Here is a 17,573-nt window from a genome sequence, read left to right as displayed (position 1 = left end):
GCGTGTGTGTGTGTGTGTGTGTGTGTATCTACAGCTTGTGCTCACTGCAGCTTTTGGTTTCTATAGCAACAGACTCAGACACTGAGTTTACCAATCCCTTTCATGTGCTTTTCATGACTGAACTGAGAGTGTACTTGTGAATATTTTTCCTTGTGCATGCATGTATAAAAGGACTGCAACATTCCAGCAATGACACTGTGATGTGTTCACGTTAGCCCCACCCTGTGCTGGACTGAAGGGTTCCCTAAGATCTACAATGCATTGCTCAGAGTTAGGGTTCTGCATTTGTAGATTACAGCATCACTTGTTTTATACAGGCTGTCCAGTACATGTTAGAGAATCACTTGATTTGTTGACCTGTATAACTGAGCAGCAGTATACCAATCTTTTTTGCAGCAAAATCAGATGTGCAAGAGATTTTTAATTTTATTTTTTCTGTTATCATTTTTTCTCACTTTTCTTATTTGAACAATGATCATTTGACTCAAACCCCAGAGCCTAGTACACATCTGTTTACAACTGCCTACATCTGTTGAATATGCAAGATTATTATTTTTAATTAATTTTCTTATTGTAGACCCAACAGAGACTATTACATTCAAAAAGAGAAAAGTTGCCTCTTCATACCCTTGTACCATCACTGCATATTGCAAAGGTTGAATAACAAATACTTTGCATAATTAAACTACACATTACAATATTGGTTTAAATTGAGCCTATTTGACTATACACACACACACATACACACACACTTGGCTGACCTTACCCATGACATGGTCCAGGTAGGGGAAGTCTGTCAAATTCTTAATGTGCATTCAGTTAAATACTTTAAAAGCAAATTAAACAGACGTTTCTTGCATTGATTCTTTATATTTTTCTCTAAATGTTGTGTGGAAATCTGGTAGCTTCATGCAGCTTCAGGTCAATTCATACTGCAATCCTTTTAATCTATCATCTAATCTGGGGCATTTCTATGGGAACTGGTGGAAAGGGTGGCTTGGTTTTTCCCCCTGGCGATTTGTACAGCTTGTTGAACTACTACTACTAGAACTGAACTACTACTACTACTACTACTACTACTACTAGAAAACCAAAACTTGATTTGAGTGGAACATTTTGTTCTTTTATGATGAATAACAAGAGGCAGTGAACTAAAACTAAAGTTTCTGCTGTTTGTCAATGCAAGTAAATCACGTGACAATGTGATTTTCTGAAACCCGCTGGGCAGCTTCTATAGCTGCAGCTCCTGAAGGTAAACGGAAGGTCACAATCTTGTCCTGGTGCTTTACTGACAATGAAGTCAACTTAGTCTCCACATATGGACAAGACTGCTCGCTGGGTTTGACACAATCATTATATATGTTGGATGGACTTTTGACATTTAAACGGTTTTCTTGTTCTGTCAGTGCTAACACTGATTTATAAATGTTAGTTTATAAAACATCTGCTTGTTACAAATACCACAGTGTCTTTATGTGCTTCTCTACTTGGCTATATCTTTGCTCATTTTGTTTGTTTAACGGGCTGTAACCCTGTCTGTAGATTTCCTTTTGGATACTGTAGACGTTACTCAAAAGTAGCTGCCAAATAAAATCTACAAATCATTGAGAAAAATAGTTGCCAGGTGTGCAACTAAATGACATAACCCTGAAAAGATAATCTGTTAATTAAAGAGTGAGGATACCAAATGCTACTTGAACAAGAATGGACTGTGTGTCAGTCACAGATTGAGGTCAACCTTTATTGTCTGGAATCAGTTGAGGATGAAGGGATGAACGGAGGATGGCAGCTCATGTGAGAGTGCTGGATTAGTTTCTGTTGGGATGTGGTGTGGTGTGGTGGTAATGTCTTGGAATAAATGAGAGCGGTACAATTATAACAAAGGGGAAATGGCTTGGATGGAAAATAAAGCAACAAACCTTGTTACAACTGTGAAGAATAAATTCAGGTAGTAAAAAGTTAGCATCGGCAATATACAAATGAACTGCAGCACTTAGGTCTAATTGCTTTTACTGTCAGTATACACTTAGTACAGTGAAGTTTGGAGATTTGCTCTTATATAATGCATTAAATAATTGAATCAACACATACATACATCCAACAACATAAAAATTGTAAACAAAAAAAGCGTGAATGTGCTTCATCTCAGTGTCTGCTGGCTGGAAGAGATCACTAAAGCCCTTGCCACTTTTCTTCCTGTCTGCATGAGATTTATGTCAGAACTGAGGTGGCATGGGGAATTAAAGGCAACCAACCAGTGTTATGCCTCTGAGCCAACATAGGAAGGTAGTCTTAGAGCTGTAATGGTCAGTATGTGTAAGGTAGGGCTGTCCTGTACCATACCCTCCATGATAATCGTGTAACTTTTTGCATGATTATAAAAGTGTCATCTTGTCTTATCAATAATAGGATGACATGACACATTTACATTCCATGGTGTGCACAACAACACGTTAAGGGTGGATCCACATCATTTATATGTTGACAAAAAAGCACTGAGTAAAAAGCAGAGTTGACCCACCATTTCTAGCAGCACATCAGCTAGTGCCAACTAGGGATGGGTATTTTCAGCAAAAACCCCTTTTGAATTTGTCTGGTAGATATTTGACTTTTCTTTAAATATTTCAACCCCCTCTTTTTATCCCCTCTGGTCTAATTACACCGGTTCTGTCTGCCACTTTATGTTTTGCGACCATTATCTGTTAGGACACTTACCTGGTACACCCCCGGTACATATTAGATCAGGGGTGGGCAATCCTGGCCCTCGAGGGCCCCTATCCTGCAAGTTTTACTTCTTTCCTTGGTCCAACACACCTGATTCAGTGGTTAAATGACCTCTTCATGTCCTGCAGAAGCCTGTTAATCACACATTGATTCAAATCAGGTGTGTTGGAGCAGAGAAACAAGTAAAACCTGCAGGATAGTGGCCCTCGAGGACCAGGATTGCCCACCCCTGTATTAGATACTTATAGGGATCTGGCTGTATTATGAAGTGACTTATTACCCTATACTTATAGGGTCCTCCTAGTACATACTGGAAACGGGGTACTCTGGTACCTACTGGGTATGCACCGGGGACTTACCGGATACGTACAGGGTAATTTTGGGGGCTGAGCTATATTATGAAGTGACTTATTACTCTGTACATGCAGGTAGAGATGCACCCGGTAATTGTCTCGTGACCAGTATCAGCTGATAACCAGCCTGACAGGCTATAATTGGTGATCATGGAGGAATATTATCTGCTGTTCAACGTGTAGCAGACAGTTGGTTTGAGCTGGAGCGTACAGAAGAGTGAATTACAGCTCTGTTTGTTCCTTTGAGTTTTTAACCTCTGTCTGTTGTGAAACATGGTGGATCAGGATGGTAGCAGCTTGTTGGGAACACTTCCAGCTGATGTAAGCACAGAGACCTCTGTTACTGTTATCAATAATGATGCTAAGAATAGATGATAGACAGTTAAAATGTCAGCACAGTGATAATTTTGTTTTAGTAAAACTAAAATTTTTTTTTTTTTTACTGTGGATCGGCATCTAGGGGGGAAAATTCTGTAATGCAGTGCAGTTGTGTGCACAAAAAATAAAAACGTTGAGCTCTGACTTTTAAATCAGATATACTGTAAATATTTTTTGTTGAGTTTTATCAGACCAACCCCATCTGTCTAATAATCCGGAGATTATTTGTAGACTTCCAGTGAGAAAGAGAAACTTCAATAACTTGATGGTTGTTTTTTTGTTTGTTTTCAGGGATATTTTTTTACTTTAAACATTTGATTGTAAATGGACAATCAAATTATCCATTTAACCAGAAATTAGGAAAAAATATATCAGATAAAACACCAAGGCTGGCAGTAACAACTTTTCAGATTATCCAGAAAAATTCTAACATCAAATTATTTTTTTTATACAACAGACATTTCAAACTCCAAATTTCACTAAATACCAGCTGTCACTAGATGAAACATGGTTGGTTGTGTTTATGTTGTCCTGTGATGGACTGGCGACATGTCCAGGGTGTACCACCCTGCAACTCTGCACAGAAAACTGTGTGAAGTACATCAGTTGTATTTTTTTTTTTTAGAGAAATCTGTATATGACAATTCTGTATCAGCAGGTCAGAGCTGTACAAATAACTAAAAAACCGGAATCGGTGCATCTCTACTTAAAGGGTATATACTTGGTACGTAAAGGGTAAACTGGTGTTGTATGTTGAATATGTAATTTCAGGATGACCAATGGTTAGTATGATCAGACAGATACAGGTTTAGAACGGGTCATGTTTGACACATTTTATGCATCGTGCTCTACTCCAGTGCCGCTCAGTTCCACTTTGTGTCTCCTCTGATTCCACAAGTCCAGCTTCTTTTATGGAAGCTCACATTGGCTTGGGACATGGCCAACTTGATTGGTGATATCTGAACATCCTGAGGGTATTGTCTTTTCAGTTATATTGTAGACTGTTCTGTGAAAGGGACTTCACCTGACTGCAGCTGGGTATTATGGTAGTGGAAGAGAGTGGGATCCTGAACGAGTAGAGATGCACTCATTGATCCCTTTCTCTATCCCTCTCTCTCTTTCGCTCTCTCTCTGTCTGTGAAGAGAAGAGTGGGGGAGGGATGGAGTTATATAGAGGAAGGACTGGAGAAAGGGGAGATGAGACAAGGTCAGTACAAGTCTTCATCTGTGCATTCAGGACACTTCTAAGTCACTAGATTGTCCTAAAGAGGGTATGAAAATGTGATCTGACTCTGATCAAATATGACAATAAAATTTAAATCTTGGTTTTTATGGCAGTTACTTTGAAATTGTTATGTGTCATTTTGACTATTTGATGCACCAAACCATGATTTAAGAAGGTTAAGCTACCAAATGAAGGGTACAAGCAGAAATGAACATTGAAACAGACAACACAAAATTTGAATAGTTTTTTAAAAGAATACTGTATACTGAACTGCTCACCTCCATACCAAACACACAGCCAATAACATGTTTAATTTCTTATCTTTTTTATAATAACTCAACTAAATTCCATGTATTAAAGGGTGTTTGTGGACCAAACAGTTCTAAAGACTATCTTTGGGGTATAAGGACTTTTAGTCACGCTATAAGGCTGTTAAAGTAGTCTGATGTTGTTGGTTTTGCACCACCAGAGAAACGCTGTGATTGACATTCAGCACAGCCAGGTCACATGAAACTCTCTCTCCACACAAACAATAGAGGACTACGTAGTTGAACCTGTGTGTTGTGGGTCTTCTGTTTTATTAATGAAACAGAGTTTGAAAGAGAACTACAAATGTTCAGGAGTAGTTAAAGGAGCCAAGAGTCATACAACAGATCACTGCTTTGTGCTGCACACATTAAAAGAAGAGCATGTCATAGCAGACAATGGAGACAGTTGAGTAGCTTCCACTTTAGCAATACTAATGCAATTTAGACTAATTCAGGTGCTAGAAAAGCCTTTAGTTCACTCAACCAATCAGAGTGTACTTATGTAAGGACCAATCCTATCACCTTGCATTACTCGAAAGTCCCTTTTTAGCTAAGAAAGAACCTACTCTGTAGGTAGATCAAAAATAAAAGACTTTCTAAAGATTATGAATGGCAACAGAGCTGTCAGTGTGAAAATATAAAGGCAGACTTCCTCTAGTGGTTATTAGGACTGAAGTGGGCCCCTGTGGTCTGAAAGCATATTTGTAACGTTTTTTGTTTTTTTTTCTGAAAGTACCCATGACTGTTAAAATAAGTATTTATAATATTCGCTGAATAACTTAAGTACATTTTACAGTGTAGCTCTGATCTCTACTGCAGCAGGGTTTACAAACCAGGTTTAAGGCAATTTATTTTGCTTCTTAATCTAAGTGCGTGTTCTTTCAGCATCAGTGGTTATATGTTTGAGAAACTGGGAAGGGTGAAACGAATCCCCACAAGATCTTTTGGAATTGTCCAAAAATTCACCCATTTTGGAAAACATTTGCATGGATACCCATTATATTCTTGAGCTGCAGATCCCATTGAACTGCACATGCTTACAGCTAGGTGATAAAAACACTGACCGCTGCAGCAACAAAAGCAACTTCATACAAATAGTTATAATTTCTTTACAGTAGACAATTGGACAGATATGATCAAAAAGGTGGAAAGATCATGTTGAGACTGAAGAATGGTTTGTACACTGTAGGACGGACAATGGACAAGATAATTGCAAATGTTATTTCGCCTCTGTATTAAAGGGTGGATATCTTTAGGCACGTCATGATTTGATTATGATTCAGACAGTGAGGATGTAATTCTAAAACAATCACTGATGCATCAATAGTCACACTTTCAACAAAATTCTGAGCATAGAAAATAGACCTAAAAGAAACCAATTTTTTTGCTTTACAGAAAATAGAATGAAATAGTTTTAATTCAAACAAGTTTATGGGAACTAAATGAACAAATGGAGTCAAAATATTGAGTGCCATGAAATAAGATTCTATGGTGATGGATGTTAGAACTTTCCTCACTACTTTCACCACTTTGGTGATTAGTTTTGACATAGGATGATTGTATTCTATTGTGGCTCCAAAGGTGCAGCTTTAGGTAGTGTCTCACTGGGTTATATCTGTAGGTGTTGGTGAGAAAATGAGAAAAGTTCACTTGGTTTGTGATCGAGTGACCAGCAAGCCCTTTATTTCTGCTCCTGCTGATTTTGGACCTTGGATGGTTGCATTAGGATACTTGGCCAATATGGATCCTACCTCCACTTCACTTTTTTCTTGTTTTGTATATTTTCTTGTATTGAATTAACATTTACCACAGACTCCTTGACCCGTAACACTGTACGAAGCCTGATTTTTAGACTAAACTGTTGGGCATATAAATATAGAAGTATTTCTCAAGGAGAACATTTTTACTGGAAAATGTTAGTATGTATGACACTTTTATAAATTTGTCATTTTGGACACGTTTAGAGTTTGATTAATTCATTTAGTTATATTTGTTAAAATATTGTGTTTTATTTACAACTTTCAAAGAAAAACAGAATAAAGTTTTGTCAATATCATTGTCGCTTATTAATTATTATGTATTTAAACAATATCATTGTTTAAATAAACTAAACTAAGAATAGTAACATTTATTAAATTGATTTTTAAATCACTTTTAATCACCACTAGTATGTCTAAATTTATATCTGAAATTTATTATTAATAAAATATCATTCCATCTTTTGTTTTTTCTCCTCCTCATTGTTCCCACTCTCTTTTTATTTTTGTTTTATTTTTTTTGCTCCATCAAATTAACTTCTTTATATAAACTACATTTAAACAAAGCTGACCAGAGTGCTGTAAAAAACATCAGTCATAAAATCATTCAAATAAACAATAAAATCTCTTCATAATTTTTTTGTTTGTTTTTCTTTTTGTCTAATTTTAAAATAATTTTCTTAAGTTAACAAAAAGTAAAAACTTTGTTTTTGTAATTCAATAAAGATTTTGAAATCTAATTAGCAATATTTTATTTCCTCTTCCTTCTTGTCTTTTTTCTTCTTTGTTTGTCTGCCAAAGGGTTTTGGAGTTGTGGGGTTCCAGTATGAAATCAGCATGTAAAGGCAGAACCAAATCATTCTACATGCTGAATAAGTTTTGTTCTCATTTCCAGGTATATGTAGAGTTTGATGACCAGGAGTGGGACAAGAGAGAGTGGGTGAAGGTCTATGAGGATTTTCAGCTGTTTCTCCTGGAGCACCAGCTGGTCTGGGCCAAGAGGAAGGAGGGGGTTGCAGCAGTAGCAGTAGCAGCAGCAGCAGCAGCAGCAGCAGGAGGAGAAGGAGGACCAGGAGGCCTCCTGCAAGGAACTAAGGCCAAGCATATACAGTGGCCTGCACTGGTAAGACCTGTGTTTCCTATTTACAGGCTGCACACAATAACAGGACCAGTACTGTCCACATCTGAAGACAGAGCGCCTTTTTACTTCGGCACTCCTGCTGCTATAGTTAAGTCTGATTCATTTTTTTATACAGCTGGTTTCTCATCAATAGCATTGTTAGCAGAACATGTTGATAAACTTGGCGCTTAATTATTACTTGCAGCCAAAGGCTTAAGTTGTCACCTATGTCTGTGGGTGTATTCTTGTGTTATTAAAATACCTCATGATCCATGGGACAGATTTGAATGAAATTTGCAGAAACTAATAATTAGATGTTCATCTACAACTGATTAACTTTTGGAGTCAACCAGATTCAGGATGGCTACCACAGCCAACTGATCTTAGAGAAAAGAAATGGCTATAACAAAGCCATTTACACAGATATTGAGCTCAAACTTGATGTGGTAGGAGCTGAGAGTCATATAGTCACTCTGAGCGTGACATCTTGTGATATCATATGAGATTCTGTGTAACTTTATTTTCAAAGTTTGACCAAAATGGTTACAACTCTGTCAACTCTGTCAGTTCTCAACACAAGATGATCGTGAAAAGCAGCGTTTGATATTCATTCCTTCAAGGAATGTTAGGCCTTTAATAGTTTAGTTTCAGTGCCACCATGAATAACATTCTAACAATTTACAAAAACATGGGAATTTAAAATAGATGAGGTAACACATTTTTTTAAATTTTAGAAACAAAAATAGCTTTGTGTGTGTGTGTGTGTGTGATGATCAAAAAACACGTTGGAGCCTTGATGTAATCTCTGTAATCGCCCTGTGTCTCGTTCTCTACACACACACACACACACACACACACACACACACACATTATGATGTGGTGACCAGTGTGGCTGCTGCGGTGTTTTAGTTGTTTATTTGAAGCTGTAGTATTTCTGTAACACACACGCACACATCTTTTCCTGCACACTTGTGCTGATAGTGGTCTGTGTGGACATGCTTCTGGTGAGCTTGTTTTTATTTGTATTTTTTTTTTGTTGTAAATGTTTCAGAGCTGCTTGCTTTCATGTCAGTCCCTGAATGATGAGTTCAGCTCAGAAATGTCTGAAGTGGAAGTGACTGTTGCCTCGATTGTGTACATACTCTTCAGCGACTGTCTGTGTGATTCAATGTTTTTATTATGTAATAGCAGAGTCCACAGTAGCTCACACATGGGAAATAAGAATTAAGACACCCCCCCCACACACACACACTCACTCACTCACATGGTTGTTTTTCTCTCACTCTTTCAGTATTTTTTCCACTAGTTAGTCATGTCATTTCTCACTGCTGCTGTTGTCATAGCAACAACATCAAAGCCTCAAATAGATTTTTTTTTTGTTTGTTTGCTTAAAATGTTCATGTCGCTTTCAGGCTCTGCAGTTCTCAGTGAATAAAGTCGTCTCTAATCACCTGTTCACTCGTAACTGTAAATTAATTGATGAGGCTCAAAAATTGGATGTAGAGGAAAGCAAACAAGTGTGGACATGTACATGTTACTAGTCATGAGAATCTTTGTGTGTGTGTGTGTGTTTTTTCTTTGTTCATCTCTACATCATTCTCAGTATTTACCACAGCTCAGAGACTTGGCTAAGCTCACATAAGCCTGTCACGATAATACATTTTGCTGGACGATTAATTGTCTCAGAAATTATTGCGATAAACGATAATATCGTTTGGAGACAGTTTTAAACTAATGTAATAATAATAACATAATAGTGTAAGTACATCCTCTCAAAGATTAATAAACTTTAATTTCAAAAGAACACTTAACACTGGAACTGGAACAAAACAACAAAACAACCAAAAACCAAAATAAAATGGACTCTCAGCCTCCGTTAACAAAAAAAACACTTGATAAAAAACTAAACATAAATAAATAAATAAATGAAAATAAAAACTAGATTCAACCAAAACAGTACGGATTATGAAGTCTATAATCTAAATAGCCCTTTAAAATATAATAATCAATAGTTTTATATAGAGAAGACGGCCAAAACCGCCAGTTTTATAAACAGAAAGGGCAAACTAACAAAAGCACATTGGAAGAGAAAAAAAGATTCAACATACTGGCTCGCAAAGGTTCAGCGGTTCGCCTCGGTCATTTGGTTTGAATTCGAAGTGCTCCCACTCCGCTGCTGTTATGTTCAACCTTGAAACCAATTCCTTTTTGTTTTGTCACCCAATATCAAACAGTGTTTCTTTAGCTTAGCTTGCTAACTCCTCACGGGCCTAATGCTGCAGATGAACATGACAATGCGCCTTGGCTGGCTACCTGACGCAATAGGCCACGCCCCCCTTTCGCTAAGGACATGAGAAAGGGAGGGGTCAGTGAAGAGCACAGGTGCTAAGCCTTTTGTCATCCAGTGTCTTCAGTAAAAAGAGACAGAGACATGAAGAAACAATAACGCCAATAAATGAAAATTATCAACCTCATTTTAATTTATTGTGCAATTAATTGATTTATTGTTTATCGCGACAGGCCTAAGGTATACTATACTAAGCTATTCATTCAGTAATGAATAAATATTTAGTGCTATGAAAAATCAGACATTTTACACACATTCACACCTTTTACAATAGAGCAACTGAAAATAAAAGGCTGACTAAGAATAGTTCGTTAATGAGCACACTAAATTGTTTAGTTAAGCAGCAAAGGGCAACTGTAAAGTCTTGGAAGAAAAAACTAAAATAATATGTACAGCATAATAAATATAAAATGGCAAGAGTAAATAATGAAGAGAAAAAAGTAAATTTAGAATTGTTTTTACAGATAGTGACAAGAATGATCATTTACATTTATTTACTCAGAGTAAAATATTACACACATAAAACAAATAAAGGAAATCATTAAATGTAAAGAATAGTTAAAAAAAATGGCCCCATACAGACCAGAAGGATCTGATCAGACCTGGATGGTGCTGGATCCAGGCGTGAATGTTCTCTAGACAAATTAAGACTTTACTGGCAAACCTTTTAATAGCTCCTACACACACAGATAAAGCAGGAGTTTTTTTTTTTTTTTTTTTTTAGAAGTGTTCTGGTTCATTCCCAGTAGTCTGCTACACACCAGCAGTATCTGGTTGTATCTTCTTTGTTCAAAATTCACAGGATTAAAAAGACAGAAATCGCAGTAAAAGAAGCTGTAAGTTATTTGAAGTTGTTGATTTTTAGGGTTGTTTTTTGTTTTGAGCATTCATCTAGTGTGTGTGTATATATGTATGTATATATACTTTTATAAATTTGTAGGAATGTATCATTTTAGAGACTTTTGGAGTTTGAATAATTTAACTTTTTATATTTGTTATAGTCTTGTGTTTTGTATTCAGGGTAGTTTTGTAACAACTATCAAAGGAAAACCTTTTTTTTTTCCCTGACTTCATCTTTACAAAGCCTGCATCTTGGGTGCTGCCTGGTATGATAGACCCCAGCCTCTATTGCTCCTGTGATGATTAGTGCCTCTGTGCTGTCCTTCAGTCCAGCCCTTTCTAGCCACTGGTAGGATTTGTTGACATCAGCCACTTCCTCAATCTGCCAGTGTTACATGCTGTGCAGGGGCTTATCTTTCTATGAGGGTTCCTTCTTGTCCTCTTCTACATTGGGTTTCTGCTGCCAGAGACTTTAACTTAGCAGATCATCATTGGGCCCTTTCTTCCTCATGTACTCCAGGATCTTGGTTGTTTCATCCTGTATAGTGGCTCTGATGCTCACTAGTCCTCTGCCTCCCTCCTTTCTCCTAGTGTACAGTCTCAGGTTGCTGGACTTAAGGTGAAACCCTCCCTGCATTGTGAGCAGTTTTCGTATCTTGATGTCAGTGGCTTCCTTTTTTTGGCCATGTTATACCGGTAGGGTATCTGATGACTGACAGCGCATATGTGTTGATGGCTTGGACTTTGTTTTTACCATTCAGTTGGCTCTTCAGGACCTGCCTTACTTTCTGTAGGTATTTGGTTGTGGCTGACTTCATTGCGGCCTCATCCTGGTTGCCATTTATCTGTGTGTGTGTGTGTGTGTGTGTGTGTGTGTGTATATATATATATATATATATATATTAATGTTTAAATGTGTGCATATACAGATATACAGTGTACGTATCTACCTACCAACGTACGTGCATACGTACTTATGTGTGAGGGCTTTGAGTTTTCAAAGCAGGAAAATGTTCAGGGGAATTTCCCCCTTTGGGCCATCAAAGTTGTGTTACTCTAAACCACAAACAACCAAGAAACTCTGCACAATATTTTATTAAAGAGAATTTCAACTGCAGGAACAGATAATGAAAAAATTCTGTGATTTTGTAACTGTGACAATTAAAATAATATTCAAACCCAGAAACCAGTCCATGCGTGGTCCACAGGCTCACAATCTTTTAATGTGTGTTTCAGTTAAAGCCGCTTTGTTTTATGAAATTTCTCTAAAGTGTTCCCATCTCTGTAGTGTATGTATAACATTGCCTACATTACACCTATTATGTTTATGGGTGCTTTGCTCATGAGCTTGTTAGCCAAAAGCAAGTCAGATATAGTTTGATAGAAATTAGGTCAATAAAAATGTAACCAACCCCCTCGCCTGCTGTTTGCTTCTCTGTGTGTCCCTCTGAGCAGATGTAGCTAGGTTAGCGTAATCTGCCTCCTGTGAATCTGTGTGCATGTGTAATTGTAGCTTACCTTGATGCTATCAAGGCCTGCACATAAAACATCTCCCTGATCAGTAGCAAATTAGCCCTTTCACACACCTCATGCAATAAGAAATTTCACTAAGTTCATTTTAGAAGTTTCATTCTTTAAAAAAATGTTTTGGAAGGCTGGAAAAGAAGATGAGTGTAAGTATTGTCAAGCCAAAGGTTTTAGCAGTGACACAAATGTTTTGTAAACTTTGCAGCTTTGATTTTTGTGATGACATTTCCTGTTGTTTCTAGGTTGTTGTTTAAAATGATAAGATGTGTACTATGGATACATAGATGCTTCTCAAACTTAATCAGTCTTTCACATGGTTGTGGAGTAATGTGAGGCAAATGTCCTCACGTTTGACTCTAGAGTATTTTGGTTGACTCAATGACTGCAAGATGCCCAAACCATTAGCCTTTCATCCCTGTGCTGACACTTGTTATAAAGTGTTTGTGCTGATATTCTGTGTTTGGTAGCCTTGTGTAGTATAACTAAGCATGTTTACTTTGATCAAGGAAATTGTCCCAGAAGTCTTGTGGTTCATTCGGATGAAACTTTGCACATCTAAATCTTGCTGCCTTGTTCTTTTTAGAGAGACGAGGCTTTCTTCTGCAGTCCTTCTAAACAAGCCATACTTATTCAGTTTTTTTATTTTTTCCAATTGTTCTTTCATGACTTTTAACCTTTAACCTGTTATCTGAAACCTGTAGAGTCTGAGATGGAGATCTTTTTTTTATTGTTATAATTTCTCTCAGCATTAAGCAGTCTGACTTTTGGGTGAATTTGCTGGAAAGTTATCTCCTTGGAAGATGGGCAGCTGTCTTAAATGTTTTCCACTTGTGAAAAATATTTCTCACAATAGAACAGTGCACTCCAAATAGTTTAGAAATTACCTTTATTATTCCCAGATTGATGGGTAGTAACAATTGCTTCTCTAAGGCCATTGCTGATGTCTTTCTGCCTTGGCATTGCGTTAACGTACACCTGTATGCTCCAAAGCACAAAGCTGCTAAAACCCCTGCTTTTATGATGGTGGTTGCACTGTTGAGAATCAGTAAATCTGGGGCGCCTGTGGATCATGGGTTAGAGCGGTCATCTTCAAATGAGAGAGTTGGAAGTTTGATTCCTGGCAGCAGTTACATGTCGGACTGTCCCTTGGAAAGACACTGAACCCCTCATTGCCTTCGATGTGCCCTAGTGGTGTATGAATTGAGTTTAAAGCACTGATTAGTCTCTATAGATGATTTATATTAGCTTTGTAGAGTTGCAGCAGAGTGCTGTATGAATTTGTGTGTGGATGGGTGAATGAGGGCAGATTGTGTTGTAAAGAGCTTTGAGTGGCCTGGTTGGCTAGAAAGGTGCTATATAAGTACAGACCATTTACCATTCCATTTAAATCAATACATTTGATTAGCAGCACCTGGTAGATATTGAACTTATGGAAAAATCTTATGGAAGCAGCATGAGTAGGCTTAGTTTTTTGCACTTACAGCTTTTCCAGTTTGACTTTTTTGTTTAACAAATAATGACTTGGTGGATTCTGTGTTTTTGTGTATTTGAGGTTGGATTTGAATAATTTCAAAACCTGGTACAGACCAGATCATTATGTCCTGATATGTAAAACCCTAGAATTGATAGTGGGTGGACTTTATTATGACTGTGTTGTATCATCTGTCTCAAGCTAGTGACTACTCTCCTTTACTTATGTGTACAATTGTAGGATCTCATTACCAGCTCTCTGTGAGAAAGTGTGCCACTTGAATGAGGTCACCTTTATGAGAGCCAAGGTAACAGAAATATCCTGTTGGTTCATCACTTTCTGCTGCTCCTTTTGTTCTCCTTTGATCTGTGTGAACATCAAAATGTTAATTATAGCAGCCTTAAATTTAGCTGTAAACACCTACAAAATTAGTGTAATTATTTGTTTCAGTCGGTAAGCTTTAAGTGTCCCTATCAAATGTACAACTCTGGTGTGTAAACTACAAACTTTCAGAACTCCAGGAACGTGGGTAGCTCTGAGAGACAGGAGATGCCTGTTGCCTCATATGATTAGCTTGCAAGCTAGAGTGTGTTACCAAAGGGAACACAGCGGTTTATACAAGCTACTGTAGTCATCTTGTCGTTCCTCACAAGGAGATGATGTCCACCGAGGAATGGGAGGGAGCAATTCAGGGTGAGAAACACAGCCACGAGCTCTAGACAAATTATTTGACACCACTGGAGGTTCTGGTTCCAGAGATCTCTTGCAGAGTGGCCCTCAAGAATTCCTTCCTAACCTGACAAGACTAGCCTCATGACAACATTTTTAAAACACAGGACGGAACCTAAAGGCACTCCATTTACCTGAAAAGCCTGGTGACACTAGGTACTAGTTATAACGCATTCCACCATAACTGTCACTTTCCATGACGTGTGGGGTGCAGTCCGAGCATGGCTACTTTGTCTGAAAAATTCTCATGTGCAGTCGGCCTAGTGGAACTGCCAGGATTCCATCAATTACAGCAGCTGGAGGCACAACCTGAAAGGAACAGGTTTGTACTGGTGGAAAAACAAGAGGCAGAATCTTAGTATATCCACAAGGTCTGCTGACAAATGGGTGGTGAACAAGACAGAGTCCACCAACAGACAGAGAAAAACCATATTCTGCACTGGGAAAAGCGTACTCTTTGTGGTTTATCATGAAGCTCATCTCGAGTAGGTGCTGAATGAGTGCCCCTGTGTGCATCACAACCTCCTGATCTGACCGAGCCAAAAGGAGCCATTCATCCAAATAGGTGCTAAACTGGATGTCCCACTTTCCACTTTCTCAGTAGGGCTGTTGCTGCCTTGGTACACTACACAAACACCCTCATGCCCAGGGACAGGCTGAAGAGAAGCACCATGTATTTGTAATAGACACCCTGAAAAGTGAATTTCAGATATTTTCTGTGCGGTGGATACACTGATACATGGAAATATGCCCTTTTCAAATAGACATATGTGAACCAGTCGTCCTGATGCACAAGACACAGGATGTATGAATGCGTAATCCATCCATCCATCTTCTACCACTTATCCGTGGTCTGTTTGCGGAGGCAACAGGTCCGGGAGGGAAACCCAGACATCCTTCTCTCCAGTGACACTCTCAAGCTCCTGGGAAATCCCAAAGTGTTCACAGGCCAGAGAGGATGCATAATATTTCCATTGAGTTCTAGGTCTACCCCAAGGTCTCTTGCCAGTGGGATATGCCGGAATAACCTCCAAAGGGAGGCGCCCAGGAGGCATCCTAATCAGATGCCTGAACCACCTCAACTGACTCCTTTCAATGCAAAGGAGCAGCGGCTCTACTCCAAGCTCCCCCCAGATGATGGAGCTCCTCGCCTTATCTCTCAAACCTCATGACCACAGGTGAGGGTTGGAACGTTGATGGTCCAGTAAATCGTGAGTTTTGCCTTTTGACCAAAGCTTCAAGACATCTTGAATTTCTGTTTCTGAGATATTTGGTCATTGTCCTCAGATCCAGGATATGGTAAATCCCGTTCCCCACCTTTTTGGGGACTAAAATATACTAGTAAAAGTAGCTCTGACTCTGTTCCGGAGGCACTGTTCACATTGCTCCTTTTCTCAGCAGCGAGGAAATTTACTTCTGCAGGGTGCAAGTAGACTCCCCTCGATTTTAAGTGTAAATTACACCAGAGAAGCGAGATGGAATCAAAGCAAATTGGAGCCTGTATCCCCATAATATTGTTTGCTGACACTCAGAGCCATGCCCGCCTCTCTTTGCGCAGAGAGATATGCCACAGCCTTGGATTCTCCCACTGTTCCCAAATATTGCTTTTACAGCGCCACCTAGTAGCAGAGCAGGGTTGTCAGAATCAGCCTACAGTGATTGTGCAATTGTGAAATCTGTGACAAACCACTACCTGCGAGAGGCAGCATCCCCCTGTAGGTGCAGAAAAGTAACCTTCCCATTTAATTTTGTAATTTTTATTGTTTTTGATTGCCTCAAGTCTGAATGCAGCAGTAAAACAATTTATTTTTGAACATGACTGTGTGCTTGGGTGAGTCATAGGTGGGACAGGGCCTGCTGTTTCAACAGTCAAGCTTCCTCCTCCTCCAGCTGGAGAAAGGCAGCAGCAGGGAGTCAGAGACCAACACAATTTGTCCTGGTGGGCAGAGCTGGTGAACCAGGAACACCATCTCTCTCACCCATGAGAGGGGTGGGGCTATCAGGCCACCCTCCTCTTCTTCCTGGCCTGATGAATGGGCCTAGGCAGGTTATACTGGAGCAGCTCCTGCTGCCATCAGAGTCTTTCAAGGGCAACTTAGTCTTACCTGCTGCCTGGGCAGATCAGCTGGGGAGGACTCAGGCAGTAGCCATTCGGAGATCTTAAAATAAGGAGGCTGTAATGCTACCTGGTTGAAGCACTGCCAGAGTAGAGGTTTCCATTTACCTGGGTAGGAAAAAATTGATCGTCTCGTCCTTTTTTCATGCTTATCACAGCTGCTGCATGGAAGCTATATTGAAGTGAAGTGAAGTGAAATTTATTTATATAGCACTTTTCCGCAACAAGGCGACCCAAAGTGCTTTACAACACAGAAACAACAATCAGGTACATAATCAAATACAGATAAAAACATCATATCTAACATCATAAAAACATCATAATCAAATATAGAGATATAGAAGTAAAAATATCGGTCATGTATAAGCTAAATTAAATATAAGATAATCTAAATAAATTCATGAAACTAAACATATCTAAACATGAGCTAAGACAGTCAAAATAGTAGCTAAGATAATCTAAATGAAATCATGATAAAGTTAAAGCTGATACACAGATGTCCTTAGGCAAGGGAGGGGGCATAGCATCTTCATCCATCCATCCATTCTCTTCCGCTTATCCGGGGTCGGGTCGCGGGGGCAGCAGCCTAAGCAGGGAGACCCAGACTTCCCTCTCCCCAGCCACTTGGACCAGCTCCTCCGGGGGAATCCCAAGGCGTTCCCAGGCCAGCCGAGAAGC

At 38.9% G+C, this 17,573-nt stretch overlaps 1 protein-coding gene across 3 annotated transcripts in view; it reads left to right on the top strand.

The window, feature by feature from the left end:
- The window catches only part of jmjd1cb (jumonji domain containing 1Cb), a 129,966-nt gene that overhangs the window by 54,012 nt on the left and 58,381 nt on the right, over window positions 1–17,573 (top strand). For all 3 annotated transcript variants that reach the window (XM_017431847.3, XM_017431846.3, XM_025009500.2), the window contains exon 2: window positions 7,641–7,868. In XM_017431847.3, coding sequence (XP_017287336.1) covers window positions 7,641–7,868 — 228 coding nt within the window. The remainder of the gene's footprint in view (window positions 1–7,640; window positions 7,869–17,573) is intronic.

The sequence above is a fragment of the Kryptolebias marmoratus genome, linkage group LG2 (genome assembly GCF_001649575.2).
Source record: "Kryptolebias marmoratus isolate JLee-2015 linkage group LG2, ASM164957v2, whole genome shotgun sequence".
Classification (NCBI taxonomy): Eukaryota; Metazoa; Chordata; class Actinopteri; order Cyprinodontiformes; family Rivulidae; genus Kryptolebias; species Kryptolebias marmoratus.
Note: the sequence above shows the minus strand (reverse complement) of the source record. Positions and strands in the feature narration are given on the sequence as shown.